Here is an 18,929-nt window from a genome sequence, read left to right as displayed (position 1 = left end):
TGGAACTTGTATCAAACTGCCAGAGAATTTCATGACTGTAACATCAAGTAGCGGAATTAATTGTAAGGGAGCATACCAATGACAACGGATGACAGCAGTAGTTACAACACAAATAGTGCCACATCACAAGGCAGACGTCCAGGTCTTGTGCTGTAGATGAAAATTGTAGCTTTTGTCTTCTTAAGGGTTTCATTAAAGGTAAGGGATCGATTTCCATAATCTTGAGCAGGATGGCTTTTTGTTGTTGGTGTAACTGTTTTATCAATTGTATCAATTTTGATTCTTTAAAGTTGTATCAAGGAAGTTTAGCCATGCTATTCCATGCTTCTGTGTGGGTGCATGCAACCAAACAATTAATGACTTTCAAATACCAGGGTAGGTGTGAGCTTCTTGCCCACAAGTAACAGAAAAGTTTTCTGCCTAGGCCAGCAATGTATAATAAACCAATAACGCTAAAATTTCTCAATCATCCTTACTTTATTTATTAATGGAAATGTTACATAAAAAATTTCAGGCTCTTATCTTAGCTGGTCCTTTTCTTGAATAGTTTTTGGAGAGAGTCTCTCCTTTCCAGAAATTCCCTACAAAAAAACTCCTTTGATTTTTGAATATATGTCAAGTCTTTCTTGTTGTGCTATTGTTTTTAATGAACATATTAGATATGTTAGTATATTTTGAATTGAATGAACTTAACATTAACTACCTGTGATTCAAGGGATGAAAATTTCATTTCAGGGACACAATGGGGCTGATAGACAGTGCAAAGAAGAACTGGTTCATGATTGGGTTAGGATTGGTTATATTAATGGCAAAGATTGCCCCCTGGATTGGGAAAAAGGGTGGACTACTTTATCCTGAAATCACAGTTAAATACATTGCTGTTTCTGTCATATTTTTCAATGGCGGTGTTTCCTTGAAAACAGAAGATCTCAAAGCAGCTTTCCTTAACGTAAAAGTCCACATATTTGTTCAGTGTTTTACCTTCTGCTTCATCCCAACTTTTATATATTTCTTGGTGAATTTGTTGATGCAAACAAGTATGAATACTTGGCTATTGAAAGGAATTCTAATTGTTGGCTGTATGCCGCCTCCAGTTTCATCAGCAGTTATTATCACGAAGGCGATTGGCGGCAATGAAGCTGCTGCCATTTTTAATTCAGCACTTGGAAGTTTTTTGGGAATCTTTATCACACCCTTTCTTCTTTTCATGGTTGTTGGTGTCTCATCAGATGTACCAGTTGGAAAAATTGTCTCCACTCTTACAATCACTGTGGTCTTTCCACTGATTGTCGGACAAGTGACAAGGATGTACATCAAAGACTGGATGCAAAAAACAAAACCTCCATTTGGTACTATTGGAAGCTGCATGTTACTTCTTATAATCTATACAACATTTTGTGATACCTTTAGCTCAGATATGGGTACATTGGGGCTTTCCCAAATAGCTGCAACAGGCACTATTGTTTTACTTATCCAAATATTTTTCATCAGTCTCATATTTTTTACTTCAACAAAATTCAAGCTTGGCTATTCACCTGGGGATGTTGTGGCTTTGATGTTTTGTGCAACACATAAATCACTGACACTGGGGATGCCAATGCTTAAAATAATTTATGCTGGCTATGAATATCTACCACTTATCTCAATTCCATTGCTGTTCTACCACCCAACACAAATCCTTCTTGGTGGATTTCTTGTTCAATTTGTAAAGAAGTGGATGGAGTCTTTCAACATAAAAGACCACGAGAATGGACTTGTGGGACAGGCCTGAATAGGAATTGCAATATAGATATTCCTTCCAGAAAAACCATCTTGTTATTCTAAAAACTTCATGAATTGTGTTTGAGCTGCACCAAACAGCAACTACCTTTGAAATTTTACCATATTTACTCTTTAGAAACTAAAAATGTGTTTTATTGACAGGTTATCAACTTAGTTAGAAAAGATAGATAAAAAGTACCATTTACTTAATGCAGAAGGAGAAGTTCTGACTCCTTATGTGTTTAATGCTTAAAACTCTTCCTAATATAGAAAAAAAGATACTTATGAATTTATTTATACTATGTCACTTCAATTATTGTCCATTGATATGGATGCTATGTGGTAAAGGAAGTCAGGATAAGCTACAGAAAATTAACGAGAGGGCAATAAGACTAGCCTATTTGGACTATTCCTATTCTTACAAAGATTTACTTGTTAACTCAAAAGAAACTACCATACATGTCCAATCAGTTAGAATTTAGCGCTCTAAGTTTATAAAACATATAACAACCCAAAAGCCAGAACTACCAATAATGGTATCAGATCATTAAGTTTTCAAGGGCCTAAAATCTGGAATTCACTCCCGGAATCAATAAAGACAGCACAAAATACTAGACAATTTAAGAACTTGATCAAAATTTGGTTCCTTGAAAACAAGTGCGCATGCTCATTTTGCAGTAAATGAACTGTCTTATGCAATCCTTGAAATTGCTTCATGTTAGTCTCAATTAGTGTATATTCACTATTGTAGAAACTAACATTAAATAATCTACAATACAATACAATACAATACAATACAATACAATACAATACAATACAATACAATACAATACAATACAATACAATACAATACAATACAACATAGAGATGCAAATCAGGATTGATTTTAATAAGGTGCCATTAACATTTTATCAGAATTATTTTCATGCAATATAAACATTAAAAACAACTTCTCAATGATTGCATATAGTTTCATAGGCTTTTTAAGCCTGAAAAATTGACAATTTTTTCTAAATATAAAATTGAAGAAAGATTTTTTAGATAAAAAATTAATCCATGTGATAGAGATAGATATTACTAGATATAAACATATAATCATTCAAAAGGACAACAAAAATATATCATATGACATTAATTCAATATAGAAAATTTACTTTGGTAAATCAATTATAAACATAAAACTAATATAAAATTCGCTGAGTTCAAAATATGTATGCAGGTATCATATATTTCATTTCAGTTCTCTGTCAGTATCACTCTGTTTTAATGTAATTTGACACCTCAATGAGGTTTCCGTCATAATCTCTAAAATAAACTGAATTTATTTGACCTAATGCACCAGTTCTTGTCACAGGCCCCTCTTCTACCGGGATGTTCCATGTCTTTAGATGTCGTATGACACTTTCCAAATCATCTTCTGCTACCAAGCAAATGTCGATGCTACCCGGAGTGGGGATCCTTGCTTTAGGCAGAAATTCGTTCCCATATTCGTGCAGATTAATCTTTTGATCTCCAAACTTAAGTGCTTTTCTTCCTTTGCCAAAAACAACAAGTTCCATTCCTAGTACATTGGTATAAAACTCGGCAGTTTTGTTTATATCACGCACTGTCAAGACCAAATGGTCAATTCCTTTAATCCTGATTTGCGAACATCCTCTGTTTTGGCTAACAGAGGCTATAAACGTTTTGAAAACTTGCGAATTTGGGCAATAAGTAGCCCGTCGGAGATGCCAAAACGTTTGTAAAAGTTTCATAGTGAATGTACGGTACAGAATTCCCTTTGCACGCAACCGTGGAAAACAAAACATCACCATGCACCCTCTCTTCGATTTTGATTTTTGAGCGCTACCTCGTATTCGGGTCCAAGATAAAAGCATCGTAAACACTAGATGGTACAAGAAATTTGTACCACTAACAATTTTCCGTAAAATAGAGGAATATAAACTATGTCTGTGGTGCTTGTTGTGCAAATAAGATAAAAATACATGTTGCAAACTTGTGATATTCTGGGATTTGTGGAAAAATCGAGCTTGAAGCAATGATATGATGTAAGAAAATTTATCTTGCTAACAAAGCTACCTACATACGAAGAAATTCGCTCTTACTGCAGAATAGGTCTAACAATAATTGAGCTCCAAGTTTCTGGTAATATTTCTTTTTGGAAGCATTTAGAGTAGAGGCACCGAAATGAGCAAACAATAGAAAAAATGAAATCCTTTCTTGTGATATCAGAAATATCTTTGCAACAAATTATCGTTTATAAAGTCTTCTGTTTTATAGACTTTCGAGTATCCCAATAAATTTGAAAAATATCAAGCGTAAAAATTTGGGAGGCCTTGAAACGCCAACAGGGAGTGTTCAAAAATTAAAAATAACTTACAAGGAATGTCAAAAATTGTTTTAATAGAATAATAGAAACAGTTATAGAGCAATTTCATCAGATGCCGGCTGCTTAAAGATTGCAGCTTTCGCTGAATGCAGAAATGTTACCATCGAAAATCGCAAAGCAATAGGTTTGAATCGTTAAAAAAGCTACATTTCGCAACTTCGCAAAAACAAGGCTAGAAAAATCATAACAATCTTAATGTTCAAACAACCTATGAAAAAATCTTGATAGCTTTGATAACAAAAATTGATCATCGTTTTTTTCTTTTCCCCGTGTTATTCTACAGTTAAAAAGACAGCTAGGTTTCCTAAGTGTCGCAATTCAATGTCATTGAAATTTTCGTTATTGGTTCAGCAAACGTTATTTGAATTTCAGTACTTTGGAATAGTTCTTTTGTGTACAAATTTATTTGTCATGCACTTTCATATGCATCTTGAAGTATTTGTGTTTGTTTTCCTACCTCTAAATATTTTCAAGGTTGTGTGAGTTTTTGAGATCAAAGAAATAGAGTTCTAAAGTGTGACGTCATCAAAAACCTTTTTTTAGAATTTTTACCACATAGCGTAAAAAAACACCATGAAATACTTTCAAATTCGCAAAATTGGCCAAATATGTCTAAAATTGGTTGACATAAGGCTAATGAAAGATTTGAAGTTTGTTAACAAATCACTGTTATTTTGGCTCTGTTTATAAAGTTATGAACAGAGGCCAAAATACAGAGGTTTGATGGGGAGAGAACCAATAAACATGTGGCCACATCTCTGCCATTTCGTAATACACTTGCCTGATTTTGCAAACTTGGAGGTATTTCATGATGCTCTTTCAGGTTATGGAATCCAAATTAAAAAATTATAAAAAAGATTCTTTTGACGTCATCACTATAGAACTCTAATTGGGATCACGACGTCGAAATGCAGATGTACAGCGGCTTCATGCGCAAATGTTTAGTGCGCCTCCTTGTATCGTAACAATAAAATGGAGGTCAGACGGAGAGGTAAATACGGTGTGTCAAGACGTTGTTTCTGGACAGTGCTGCCTAAAAGATGACTAGCTTTAGGAAGACATAGATTTATTATTAAGTTGAAGGCATATTCCCATAATATGACATTTAGATCATGGCAATACCTCCAAGATGGCTAAATTGTCCAAGGAAAAGTAGTGTTATCGCTGGTATGTATCTTTAGCTGTGTGTGCTCATTACAAAAGCAGTAAGCATCGCAGGGGAATGCATAGGGTGGACAGGGAGTTGTGGGGGGGGGGGGGCGTTGGAGGAGTCACACAACTGCTTTAGATTTTCTTGAAAAGGAAATCTTAAAGATATTATTACTTTAATTGGTATATGGAATTAATTTCTTTACTTTCGGTTGATATATTTTCAACTTATTTATCTAGGCTTATTCTCTGAAAAAATTGGTTGGTTAAGATAATCAAATCAAGGAAAAAGGCAGCATTTAAAAAGTAGCCCACTGGATCTTATACCTGTGAATATATGAAAAAATAAGTCTTATACCAAAGGGCACAATGGTTTAAATGAACCAATCCAAAGCGTAATAGATGTAGAAATTTACGTAGGTCTTTGAATGATATTTGATATATTATTGGCCTAGTGAGAAGATATATACACTAGGTTATCAAAAGTATTGCACCACCTTGTTCAGAATAGTGGCACTTTTTATCAACTTTTTGACAATACAAGACGTTTGAATGCATGAATTGGGTGAAATAGGCGTATTTTGTAGCAAATTTCTGCAGGAAAAGTTTGCAAATTTTGCTGATGCCATAGAAAACTTAGTTAGAAATATATAAATTATGCAAAAACACTTTTGTTTGTGAAAATGTAGACCATGCCTAAGGGAGAAAAATTGTCAAGTGAGAGGCGAGTCTTTATTAAAATATTTTCGGGGAAGTGGTGTTTGATTTTTAAAAAAAATGATGACCAATTAGATGCAGCCACACAACAGCTGCAAGAAATTGGTTTTATTTCACTGCGTTTACACCTAGGGGCAGTAAAAGAAATGAAACTCAACACTGAGCAAGGTTTTGCAGCTTAAAATCTGTCCAAAGAAAATATAGTGTTTTGCACATTGTACAAAAAAATTTACCTGAGTAAATGGAAGTCAACAGGAAGATTTATTTCCAAACAAATAGAATCAAAAGCTTTGGCAGTCCAGTTTTTAACATCACAAGTTTGACTTCAAATGAAAAACTTTACAAACTATGATCCAAATGGTCGTCAAATAATCAGAGAATCATTAATTGTAAGAATCCTTCAGGCCTAATAAGAAATCCCATGAGAATACGCTACCCAACGTATGCATCCATTTCAATGAGGCTTATTGTGTTTTCAAAAGTTTGCAGCTTTGACAAAATTTAAGACTGTTAAAGTGGTTTGCTACTATTATTTTCAAACAAATGCTCTAAATTGATTGAAGTTTTGATTGGTGGTTGTTTTGCTTTCAACCAATTGCCATTTGCCACCTAAAAATAATTTGTGACAATTAATTTGCATAACAATAGCTTTCAATTTTTCACATGCCATTTCTCCTCCTTTGAGATGGTGCAATACTTTTGATAAGGGAATGTGAATTTTACCTCACTATGCAGTGATGCAACACACATTAAGCATATCATCTAAAAGTTTAATAGGTATATCAAAAATTATATCCTGAATAATAAGAATATCTGAGAATATTATTCAATCTAGTCCAATAATCACTGTTTGATATAGACTTTGCTTTTGTTTCTACCTACATTTTTATCAAACAAAAGCCCTCTGATAAATTGATCGGTGCCCAAGACTCAAGACTATGGATAAAGGATGAAGGTTATAATACCAAGTATTCACTTAATTAATGAAGAGGGGGGCTTTAGCAGTTACCAATAGTAAATAGGTGGGAAGAATTGTTGCATGGAAACTCAAACACCGTGAATCTATAATGAAGGGTTATTTTTAAGATCCTATAGATTTGGTTTTGATAAATTTTTGGAAGCTCATTCAATGGCTGGTTCATTATTTTATTTTTTCCTGTTAAGGATGTTAATTAACGTTTTAAGGCCATCTTAATTTTGTGTTTATGCAACCCTTTTATAGACAAGTTCATTGCATTCAAAACATTCCTGGATGACAGATATAATTCCAAAATACCTGATGAGAACATATTTCAATTTTCAATGCTAAATGCTTACCTAAAGGCCAGCAAGGTAAGATGTTCTTTATTATTTTTTTCTTTCTTTGTTAGAAAAATGGACGTGAAATAAAAGTAAGAAATCGAAGATAGGTATCAACACCACCAAATATCTTGATCTGATTATTCCAGTCAGTTCAAATGGACTTTTAAAATAAATTATTGTATTTTAAACTTTTTTCCTAATTTGGAAATGAAATAGCAAGAAATTTTGCAAGGTACTATCATGCATACACCAATTGTGATGTTGCTCTAATATATTGCAAAAGGTTGTGGTATTAAATGCCATTTGATCAAGCCTTTTTCTGAATGTAGATCAGTTCCAACCATTACTTTTGTTCCTTTCTGTCTCTTGAATTTGATTGTGATTGTAGTGATTCTAGTTCAGTAAAACCGGCCCTTCATACTTTTTGTTATATGCAGTGATTCTTTGTAAATCATGTGACATCATCTAGCTAAATCTTCATGTTGCAAGTTAGTTATATAATACTTTACATTTCAATTTTTTAGTGGACGTTATTTTCTATAATATGAGTTATTTTTTTACCTGACCGCCCAAAGACTATGTCCTGCATTCTTAAGTGCATGCCTTTTGTTTTTCTTGCAGTATGAACTTGGTTTGATTATTGACCTAACAAATACAGACAGATTTTATGACAGAAAGACAATTGAAAATGAAGGAATAAAATATTGTAAAATTCAATGTAGAGGGTAAGCATCAATTCTTTTATGCTTCCTCAAAATTTTCTAGGGTATTTTTATGTTGATAAGATGTGAATTTTTCTTTACACTGCCTTGTTTCTTTACATTAAGCCTACTAAGGGCAAAACTTTTAACTTGGATCACTATATCAAGGTCTTGAAAAAATGAATCTGTTGGCTGTTCTCAACCACCTTCTCACTGTTCTGATCAAAACTCCCAAAGTTGTTTCAACGTTGATAAAAATCAAAGAAAAGGTCAAATGGAAACTCGCATAGCATTGTTTTCATTGTTTCAGTAAACCAATGAACTGCATGATGCACAGCCTTATTTGAAATAATCTTTGTAAATAAAATTGTCTTGTTGTTTGAAATTGTTCCCATGATTTACAATTGTAGAAAGGTGGGATGGATATACACTGAACTGCAGCTATTATGTTCTTTTGAGTGCCCAAGCCCCCCCCCACCCCCATGATAAAGATCCTTTGTTTCTAATAAGCAATTCATTTTTCCTATTTTCTCACTGGATATACAAGTATATTTGATAGTTGATGAAGCACTGCACATAGCTTATTGTGTTTTTATGGCTTATCAATAATACTGTTGGCAACTATCTTGAGATCTGTTTTTCAGTTAGAATAAACTCTGCATCTTATACTAATTCAGATGTTGTTTTTTTCACTATTTTTCCTTGTTTCTTCTTAGTCATGGTGGAGCACCAACATCTACACAAACTAATGCTTTTCTAAAGATCTGCTCAAACTTTTTTGATAATAATCCTGGGAAACTTATTGGTAAGACAGTTTTTCACAGTTCACTGACAAGCAGAAACATAAAATGTTTTATGAATTTTTATCTGAGGCTCGTCAGACCTCATAAAAAATTGGTCAGATTTTCTGCTTTTCTTTACCTTTCTAAAATTTTGTAGTTACAGGGGACCATTCGAAAAGTACTTTTGCTTATGGAAAGTATTTCCGATTTTTTATTTTGAAAAATAAACCAAACTTCTTTGTAGTAGTTGTTTATTTCAAATTCAAATCAAGTGCCAGAATTTTAGTCTACTTGTATTTTTTTCAAGTTGCTAGTTGTGATGTTTATTTTATGACAACATAAAGCCAAGTATTTATAAGGGGTTTGATTGACAATGATCAGTGATTAAGGTTTATAAGATGTACCTTGAACCTTTTTTTGTGGTCAAATCACTTTTTAATTTTCTCAAATTTAGCATCATTTTAAAATTGATATCACAAAGACTAGCAGCATTAAAACTTACCGTCTAGATTAATATCCTGGTCCTTGATCTGATATTGAATTAAAATATTTTTACAAATAAGTTTGATCTTCAAAACTGTCCAAGTAATTGAACTGGTGTATTATCCACTTGTAATTGAACTGGTGTAATGAAAATAGATAATCGTATATTACCCACTTGATATTGTAGATTATAAGGATATTGCTCAATACATAGTCATCTTTTATTCAGGTGTTCATTGTACTCATGGCTTCAACCGAACTGGCTTTCTTATCAGTGCTTATTTTGTTGAAAGTGAAGATTGGAGGTATTTGCTTCCCGCTCAGTTTTGACTGATTTGCATAATGCAACAACATGTATTGTATTACACTTCTTCAATTATGCTCTATAATATAATAGAGCTTATGTTCACAATTTTTGGCGGTACAGAACTTGAAATCGGCTTTGAAAAAAGCAAACACTTTACAACAAACTACTTAAAGCTTTTTCGTCTGACACTCCTCAGTGTATAAAACGAAAGAGTGAGGGTCCGAAAGAACACAATGAAAAATGTATACCCAGTTGTAGATCGAAATTGGCCAATAAATCGAAATACCCAGTTGTGAATCGAATTTATGATGTACTTTTTTGCTGAGAAATATTTTTGTGTGCTTTGTTATGATGTAGCTCAAGCCTATTTTTTAATTTTTAGCGTTGATGCAGCGGTAGAGGTGTTTTCAAAGGTATTTATTAAGGGTTTCTTCCTATGATAAAAAAGTATGACTATTGCTTTGTTTTGGTACTGCAACTTTGTATTGGTACATTATTTGGCTTCTAGAGTTTAACCCTCTTCTGGTTTAATAAAATTCTGTGAAATGAATCCTTGGCAATGAATATACTTTTTAGTTGAACGCAAAACTGGGACAAGACTATGGAATTAGAGGTATTTTATCTACCATTAAACAATTTTGCGATTTTATGACGTTTTCCTCCGGAATTCATTCCAGTGTCGTCCCCCCGGAATTTACAAGCAAGGTTACTTAAAAGAATTATGGGATCGTTTTGGTAGCGGTGCTGATGATGCCCCGAATGCCCCCGCTCTGCCAGACTGGTGTTACGAAGATGAAGGTGGAAGTGATGATGATGATGATGTTGGTTTTCGTGGTGATAAGCGAACTAATCACGATCTTGATGATGCAAGATTTATGGATGGAGAGGGAAGATTTCCCAAGAGGAGACGAAAGGAGCATCACGTCAAGGTTTGGGTTTTTCTCTGTCATTTTATGCCTGTCAGTAGCTTAGAGCAGAGTTAAGGTGTGCACGCTACTCAGCATTCAACACTTACCTATATTTAATGCTAGTTCGATATCCTGAGTCAAAGAATAGCAAAGAATAGGCCCACGGGCGTACGCTCATACTTCAAAAGGAAGCTGTCGGGAAGTGACAAGTATGACTTCGTACGGTAAAACCAACAGCAATTAAACGCAAGAATAGAAACCTGTAAAAATATCTACCTTGCTGCAAAAACCTTGCAACTCAACCCTACTCCCTCGTATTTTTCGTCAGTCCACAAACACTCGAAGCATGAAAACTTCTGCAACGCAAGCTCCTGATATTTCTAGCATCCCTTCTAAGGTTTTTCCTCGGCACGTCCCAAACATTCTTATGAACTATAAAGAAGTTATCTCCATTTTATGTCTGAAAATTTCATCTGTTAGGACGCAAAATTTGTGGAAGGAGTTCAAGGTGTATCAGCCGTTCATTCACCTCGTTGTGAAGAGCTGCAAGATATTTGTCAGGAAATGTGCAACTGGAACAGGTAGTCAGGCTTTTTTTCTTGTCGAAGTTATATCAATATATTTCGTAAACAACTTCTGAGTATTATTTGAAAATCTCTCTGTTCCCGTTGTTTTCAACGACCCACCGAACGTCATCCTCTATATCATCATAAGATACACTTTTAACGACATTTAGGTCAACAGAAATGTCTACGCGATTCAAAACACAACAATCTAATTTAGCCAGCCATTTTGATAGGACCAGCCAGTGCTGGACTGCAATTTTTTCTTTTCTCTGTAGAATTCAGCTAAAAACTCCTTGCAAGTAAACGAGTGCAAAGTAGGCCGTGATCAGTGCAATTGTTTCAAGATCTTGCTATACGACTCAATCGGTGTTTCTTTCGTATTTATTTCCAGTGTTCAAAATTATTCTTGTATTGTTTTACAAACCTTGTTTTTGATGCTGATCTTCAGTGTTTTTGCTCTGTTACAGAGACAATTTTCCTGGATGTCAGCCTGTTTCTTTAGACAGAAACAACCTTCGCTACCTCACTGAGAAACCATACAAAGTCAGCTGGAAGGCAGATGGTACAAGGCGAGTGCCTCACACTTTAAACATAGTCGATTCTAATTATAATGTCTTCTAATTTGTATTGCAATGGAGATTATACCTAGCCACTGTTTATGTCATTCGAAAACATAACTTCAGACTTATGAAAATTTGAAAATGCTCAAACTAGAGTTGAGTGACCTATTGAAAACCCTGGAGTATGCACTAACACTGGTCCCACGAGCGTCCTCTATACGTAGAATCCAGTGCATCTTTTCACCGCTACATCTGTTTAAATGCTTGCCTTCCATTTCTGCCACTTGGTATGAAAGTTTATCTCCACCGCAAGCATTGAGTTCGAGGGTGTTGATTTTTCAGCCCCTTTTTAGATCTACTGAAAAATTTGAAAAATTGCATTTTTTACAGTTTATCAAAAGCTCATGCTTTATCTCTGAAGCCACTTTCACAGATACATTTGATAATCGACAAATTGTGGTTGCGAATCTCCAAAAATAGACTCATCGACTCAATGATCAGATCTTTGTAGAAGATTTATCAAAAATCTGATCCTTTCGACCTTGTTCAGTTTATCGAATTAAAAGTCAATTTCCTTGCTGTTGCTTATGCGTCAAATATTGCATTCTAATTACTTTGTTTACTTTAAATTACTTTATTCTATGTGTTCTGATTTGATAAAATCTAACTATTTATACCTGATAAATCTAACTATTTGCGATTCGATAAATCTGGAGCAAAAAATGATCCGATAAGTCGATTTCGTTAAATCTGACTCTGCAACGCCAACTTAATGTGAGTTTTTGTCTCTAGGTATATGATGATGATTAATGGTCCCAGGGAAACCTACTTGTTTGATAGAGATAACAGTGTCTTCTGTGCGCCTGGTTTGACGTTTCCTCAAAGAAAAAATCTCAATGATCACATAACAGATACGCTGCTGGATGGGGTAAGTCTTACCATTGCTGTCTTGCTTTTTACCACTTTCTTTCTAATGATTTCTATTCAACAATTCATGTCCGTTCTTTACTGATTCTTCATTGGAGCTATATGCTTGAGCATCTTCATTGGAGCTATATACAAGGCAACAAGCATTCGGAATCGGTGCAAAGATCATTTATCGCATGAGTTTATCGCAATGTAATTATCCATTGTGTTTGTAATTTGCTATTTGTATATTAAGTCATTAAGAGGCTCTTATTTGAATGATATATTTGTCAATGGATAGCTTGTTTAGAACTTGATTAATCACTTTCTGGCATTATTAAAACAAGGAATGAAGAGTTGTGGTATATAGATGTATATTTTATTGTAAGATATCTTAAGGCGAGAAAAACATCTTGTTGTCATACTTATTCACATGTTGATGAGGAATTGCGTTTTTCTGGTGTTCATGCCTTTGATGCTTCGTAGGAACTTGTCATGGACAAGGAGGGGGATCAGTTCCATCCAAGATTTCTCATTTATGACATCATCAAGTTCCAGGTATCATCTCATTATTAGACATTTTGCACCTTATGTACAAGGACTGTGGTTACTTTTTCATTTCAATAAACTTTCTAGTCAGTACGATTTTGCCGATTTCACTTGAATTAGCCTATTATCGAGATTTCCTCATCTTAGGGCCAAGATGTTGGACAAACTGATCTTGATCGCAGATTCCTATGCATCGACAAAGAGATAATAGGTCCACGAAATCAGCTGGTATGTTGTGTATCATGTTGGATTTACCAAAGCATCTCCACCGACCTTTAGCATTGAGACTCTTTTCAGAAAGACCGTTTGTTATCTTATAAGTTCCACTCTAGTTCTTAAGTTGTTTTTATCTTTACACTTATTTCAAATTTGATGTCCAACGAACTAGATATTTCTGATAGTTTTTCGAAGTCATTCAATATGAACTCGTATAAAATTTAGAAATCTGGACAGCAAGAAATTTTAAAATTTGGAATTTACTTTTACATGTCTCATTGAAATATCCTTACTCATGTAGGCACAGGGCTCTGCCAGATATATCCCCCAACTAGAAGACTAGCGCTATTTGTTATCGCATATTTTCCATCCTAGACACAAGAGGGAAGATTGGACAAGCTGAGGGAGCCTTTTAGTATTCGCAAGAAAGATTTTTACAACCTTGAACATGCTCAATGGGTTCTTGAAAAACTTATTCCGAAAATTACACATGAAACTGATGGCCTAGTTTTACAGCCATGGAAAGATGTGAGTTGGTTATTCTTGCATATAAACTACATCTTTAAGGAAAAGTGCAACTGAAATTAAATTGAGATTAAAGGCTCTTGTGCAACCACCATGCTTTGCGACCATAATTCCGGCCTAATATCGTGTTGCATGAAAATTCAAAACACAGTCAATTTTGTCAAGACAACTACCGCTAAGCATGCCGGTTGCGCAAGAGCCTTTAAGCGTTATGCATTCTCAATTCGAATATTTTAACGTATAATGTATTCTGGTAGATGCAATGCCTTCTTACAGGCAAAGGCAACCCGTCCTAGAAAGTACTGTGTGAATGAATTTGAAGCTCTCTGGTTTCCTTTTTCGCTCCTTTGTATTAAATATGAATTATAAGTGGGTGTTCAGTGTAAATTGAAATACTACTTCGTGACATATGTTAACATCTTGCTTTCAGCCGTATGTGTTTGGACAATGTCCATTTGTCTTGAAGTGGAAGCCTTCAGAGATGAATTCTGTCGATTTCCAACTGCAGATCAAGACTGTCAAACAAGAAGGGTTAGTAAATTGATACCATAACAGCGACGCTAAACACTGCTCATGAAATTGCGTGTATACTCTTCTTACGAAAATATTAACTAACGTTTTTATTGAGAGAATGACTGGAAATTCTAGTGGCCCAAGAAGATTCCAATTGCCACAAGCATTAGGGGTTGTGAAAATTTGTCTATTAGTCGTCACTTCACTTTTCATACACTGAGAGGCGCGAGATCAAGAATGTAATCTTGTTTATCCGAGATGTTTGCAATTCTCTGTAACAAGGCTAGGTCAGATTGTTCAAGTAACAATTGAATTTTATAATATCCAGCTCAATTAATTGTAGAATTAATTGTATAATTAATTGTAGAACCTCTAGCTGTTTTGTGTTGCCATTGGATTTTCTTTAAATACTATGTTGACATTATAGTTCGTATTGAAAATCCTTATGAATCATTTGAAAATCCTTAAGTACATATAACCCTCCCACTTGTTGTTGCCCGGAAATTTTCAAAAATAAGTGAAATATTGCAATTGAAAGATTCCCAGCAAAAGGCTGCGATTGAAAAGGCCAAAAGGAATAAAGGGGATGTCTGGTTTTGTTACAATCGATCAACCATTGAGTAGCCCGTAACTTGGAGTAGTTTCAGTGATATTCCTTGTGCTCTAAGAAATCTCTAATGGGTCTCTTGATGTACCTAGTTTGTTACGGTGTGCTAATTTTTGTGCAGATGCCTTCCAGAGAGAATCGGCGCGCTGTGTGTTCAAAGTCTTGAAGTTCCATTTGCAACTATAAAGGTTTGTATTGATTTCCACTGAAGCTATCTTCAGCTAACAACTTGATTGTATACTGAAAAGATTGATCTTGCAAACATTGCCATTTATGGGCATTCAAAAGATACCATGTTAAGGTACCCAACGTCTACGATGTATGGTAGTGAATATGATTGGTTAAAACTAATCTGTCAATCAACACACAGTTAATTTGCAACCGGTGATTTGGACCGACCATTTACAAATGAAGGGCCTAGTTTACACGATTCTGGTTGCTCTGTAACAAAGATATTATGTTTTTACACCTCCAAACCAAGTGTGTCTTGCTCTTTGCCGATCACATGATACTATTTGAAATGTCCACATTATTGAGAAACGAATTTCTATTATAGTTACAATCAATATCAGAATTTACCTTCAGATTTTAACTTTAGCATTGAATGAAATGAGGAAAGTTTCATTGTATTTTTAACGTTAATATGATTTAATAACAGAATTAAAATGCCAGACTTGATCAAATTCGTCATGAAAAGCTTTCCTTTTCTTCTTATTCTGAATAATCTTCATCCTATGTTGACAATGCTATCTTTATCTAGGTAACACCAGAGTTGAGGCATTTTGATAAAAGGATCATTGAGTGTTGTTGGACTGGAAAGGAGTGGAAATTCATGCGGCTAAGGGAGGACAAGAGTTTTCCAAACACATACAACACAGCTCTAAGTAAGAACCATCATATTTTGAATTCTTCTGCTATATTAAGTCAATTCATATTAATCTAAGATTGTATTTATTTTGATCTTTCGTATTTCGATCAGAAGACCTTAGTTCTAGCAGAAAAAACAATTTGGAGAACAAGGACATGATTTCTGGGTCGTTGTGCAACAAAAGCCGACCTCCAGAAAAAAACAGCAACCACGCCCCCATACGATTCTCATCCGCATAATATTGTTGCATAATCTACACCATTTAGTGACACACCCCAATAAAGGCTGTGTGAGAGAAAGTCTTATGAAAGATAACTTTGTTAGATCTGAATCTGTCTTCCTAGTCTATATGCTAAGTCATCGGCTTTATTGGTTAGCTATTCACGTAACGGTTTTTCACGTGACCGTTATTCACGTGATGACACTTCGTTTGCAGGTGTTTGCGAATCAATAAAGCATCCTGTGACAAAAGAAATGTTGCTAGACGTTATTGCGAAGCATCGTTATCGACACGAGCATCATCACAACCAAGGCGGTCATAATGGCTGAAACCATCTATTTTATATGCATCACATTGATACTGGTATTATCAGACAGATATACTGCGAGAAAGTGGCAAGACAGGTAGCATCGTTGTTGCAACAACTTTAGTACCCTTAACACTGCGTGGAGTTACAGGAAGCAGACGCCCTGCTTTGCAGGATTTCAGATACTGCAAAATAGCCAAATCGCCAGTAGGTTTTGTAACGTGTAGAGAAGAGACGTTTGCAATGGCAAACAACATAATTTTTAATGCAGTGTCCAAGAATGTAAACCTCAAGAGCCTTAACAGTTTCTTAGAAGAGTGACAATGGCCATGGCTGATTTATTTAGTTATGATGAGTTTTATTTGGTTATGATGACTCGTGCTTGTAGATTTTGTGTCGTGTCGAAAATAGACAGGGACAGGAGCAATGTGACCCTTCTTCTTACCAAAGGCGAGGTATTCTGGCGTAAATGTCTTTACGGGCTGTATTCATTGTTCAAATACTTTGCTAGGATTATACCGCTATTAGAATCTCTAAACATATAAGCAACGTTTTCAAAAGTCACTTTTACAATTATGCAACACTAACGGATAGCACAAGTATTAAAACTGATGTATTAGGCTATACAATCCAATTGCAATGTTTCGTGAGGCACATCCCTGTATATTTTCGTCATTGGAATGAGATATCACATTGGTATAGCAATTTTGGTGTTTTTGCTGCACAACTATTGACTTTAAATCCAAACCATGTGAAAGTTACTTTGAAAATGGCCTAAGCGATAAAGAGTGGCCTGGTGAAAAGTTGTACTCGAAGCTTTTACTTTTTACATTATGTACAAAGTGGTTTTTGCATGTCATTTATTTAAAGTACAACACCTGAAATGAAATTGTTTATTTACACAACTATAGAGCAGGTTTTTACCTTCTTGATTCCAGCACAAATAAATCAGAAATTCGGGCTCACACAGAACAGTTTCATAACAAAAAAATCTTTTCGCCTGATTTTTCTCGAATTATAAATGCCAGAATGATGACTGAAAGTTAAGTAAGTAAATTTTAATCAACTTCAGGCGTTCTTGATTCTCGATTTTTATCAACTTGATTATTAGCCATAAGAAACCCCTAACTCAAGACACTAAGAGTAGTAGTGGTACTCTAGTGTCTTGAGCACATTGTGCTGTAAGTGTATGTGAAAGATCGTATCATTTTGTTATCGAAGAAAAAGTAACGAAATCCTTGAATCTTTCGTGAAATTTCACTATCCAACCTTCTAGTAAGTATTTAATTTTCCGTTGTAAATATATACCATGACTGTGGTCAGTGTGCTCTTTGTCTGGTTAGGACTTTCTCGTTGTAGCTGATTTTTGTGCGTTGTATGTTTGCTTCTAAACAACTTTAACGTGACGTAATACATCCTCGTTCCTGCGTCTAACTTGTTTTCTTCACTTTTCTTAAGATTTTACCATATAAAAAAGAATACGTTGTATTATTCCTTCCTATCAAAAATTCTTAGGAAATTTCCTAATTTCCTGACCTCCAGTAACTTTCTTAAAGCTTTCCAAAATATAGGTATTGATGGTATTCTTTCTAGTGATGGTATTGATGGTATTCTTTCGGTAATAGAAAACAATAAATTGTTCTGCAAAAAATTGTCACTCGAGAAGGGCATGGTTTAGTAAGACTGATAAAGACATAATGTGAATATTGCCGAAGGACAGCTGAAAGACCATTCTACTTTTCAGGGATTTCAGCTTAGAGGGTCAAACCTTTTTTATATTCCTAAAAACCTCTATTTTCATATATTGCGCATGAAGATTGGAAACACGGCAAAAACTACGGCAAATATTCGAGAACATTAAAGCCTCCCTTTTCATAATAGAATCATTTTGGGTGCCAATTTCAACTAATAAAATCATAAACTGAAGAAATTTTTATGAACTTGATCTTAGACAAAACTTTATATTACAGGCCATTGTTGAAATTTTAGAAAATGACAGCCAAATGCCCAATTTATTTATTTCAGTTGTCTTTTGTTGTCTTAACCTCATTAGCGTCGTGTCCCGCGGAGTAGGAAATTTTGTATCCTGATGTAGAGAGCAAGTATGGATCCTTGCGTCACTCCACCATTTTTATTTCCGGTAAGAGAGTTGGCCGTTGATAGCTGCTTTATGCTGTTCATCGTTTTACAAATGACTATTAACTGTTTGTAGATTTCCATATATTCAATGCCTATGGAGCTTAAAAATCAAGCTGGAATGCCAGATTTTGTCCAGCAAATGAGTATATCCAGATTAGCCTTCTCCCGTCAATGGAAAAGCAAACAAGATTTGATGACGTCACACTTAAAAACTCTCGTAGAAAAGACTGGCCTGTCAGTCATTTGAAATTCATATGTTGTATATGGTAGTAGATATTTGATGAAAAATACTCATTAAAAAGTTTACTTAAAAACCAGTTCAGTCAACAACGTAATTGCGGTAGAATCGCAGTAGATTGGAGGAGATGCTAAACATTTTGGGTCTTTCCCAAATATTGTTGCTTCAACTCAAACATTTTTCAGCAACATAAGATTGAATAACAATATTGAAGTT

The 18,929-nt window shown here is 34.7% G+C and overlaps 2 protein-coding genes across 2 annotated transcripts; both read left to right on the top strand.

The window, feature by feature from the left end:
- Nucleotides 1–12: 12 nt before the first annotated feature.
- Nucleotides 13–3,291, top strand: LOC135689359 (sodium/bile acid cotransporter 7-B-like). The gene is made up of 2 exons (XM_065206548.2): nucleotides 13–198; nucleotides 736–3,291. Exon 2 carries the CDS (start codon nucleotides 743–745, stop codon nucleotides 1,769–1,771), a length of 1,029 nt encoding a protein of 342 aa, XP_065062620.2. The 5' UTR covers nucleotides 13–198; nucleotides 736–742; the 3' UTR covers nucleotides 1,772–3,291.
- A 1,811-nt stretch (nucleotides 3,292–5,102) lies between these two features.
- On the top strand, nucleotides 5,103–17,765 carry LOC135689357 (mRNA-capping enzyme). The gene is made up of 17 exons (XM_065206546.2): nucleotides 5,103–5,317; nucleotides 7,239–7,348; nucleotides 7,940–8,043; nucleotides 8,736–8,824; nucleotides 9,514–9,589; nucleotides 9,974–10,004; nucleotides 10,269–10,520; nucleotides 10,980–11,080; nucleotides 11,533–11,634; nucleotides 12,418–12,553; nucleotides 13,018–13,089; nucleotides 13,228–13,308; nucleotides 13,672–13,824; nucleotides 14,252–14,352; nucleotides 15,063–15,129; nucleotides 15,702–15,825; nucleotides 16,246–17,765. Exons 1-17 carry the CDS (start codon nucleotides 5,263–5,265, stop codon nucleotides 16,356–16,358), a joined length of 1,767 nt encoding a protein of 588 aa, XP_065062618.2. The 5' UTR covers nucleotides 5,103–5,262; the 3' UTR covers nucleotides 16,359–17,765.
- The last annotated feature ends 1,164 nt before the right edge of the window (nucleotides 17,766–18,929 follow it).

Source organism: Rhopilema esculentum, chromosome 5, assembly GCF_057945365.1.
Source record: "Rhopilema esculentum isolate cy_ngs chromosome 5, ASM5794536v1, whole genome shotgun sequence".
Taxonomy (NCBI): Eukaryota; Metazoa; Cnidaria; class Scyphozoa; order Rhizostomeae; family Rhizostomatidae; genus Rhopilema; species Rhopilema esculentum.
Note: the sequence above shows the minus strand (reverse complement) of the source record. Positions and strands in the feature narration are given on the sequence as shown.

Bases quoted from the DNA above. Each gene is read 5' to 3' on its own strand.
- LOC135689359 (XM_065206548.2), top strand. From the start codon at position 743: ATGGGGCTGATAGACAGTGCAAAGAAGAACTGGTTCATGATTGGGTTA.
- LOC135689357 (XM_065206546.2), top strand. From the start codon at position 5,263: ATGGCAATACCTCCAAGATGGCTAAATTGTCCAAGGAAAAGTAGTGTT. The intron at 10,005-10,268 runs GTATTTATTAAG...AATTCATTCCAG, and splicing joins CGGTAGAGGTGTTTTCAAAG to TGTCGTCCCCCCGGAATTTA. The intron at 11,635-12,417 runs GCGAGTGCCTCA...TTTTGTCTCTAG, and splicing joins TGGAAGGCAGATGGTACAAG to GTATATGATGATGATTAATG.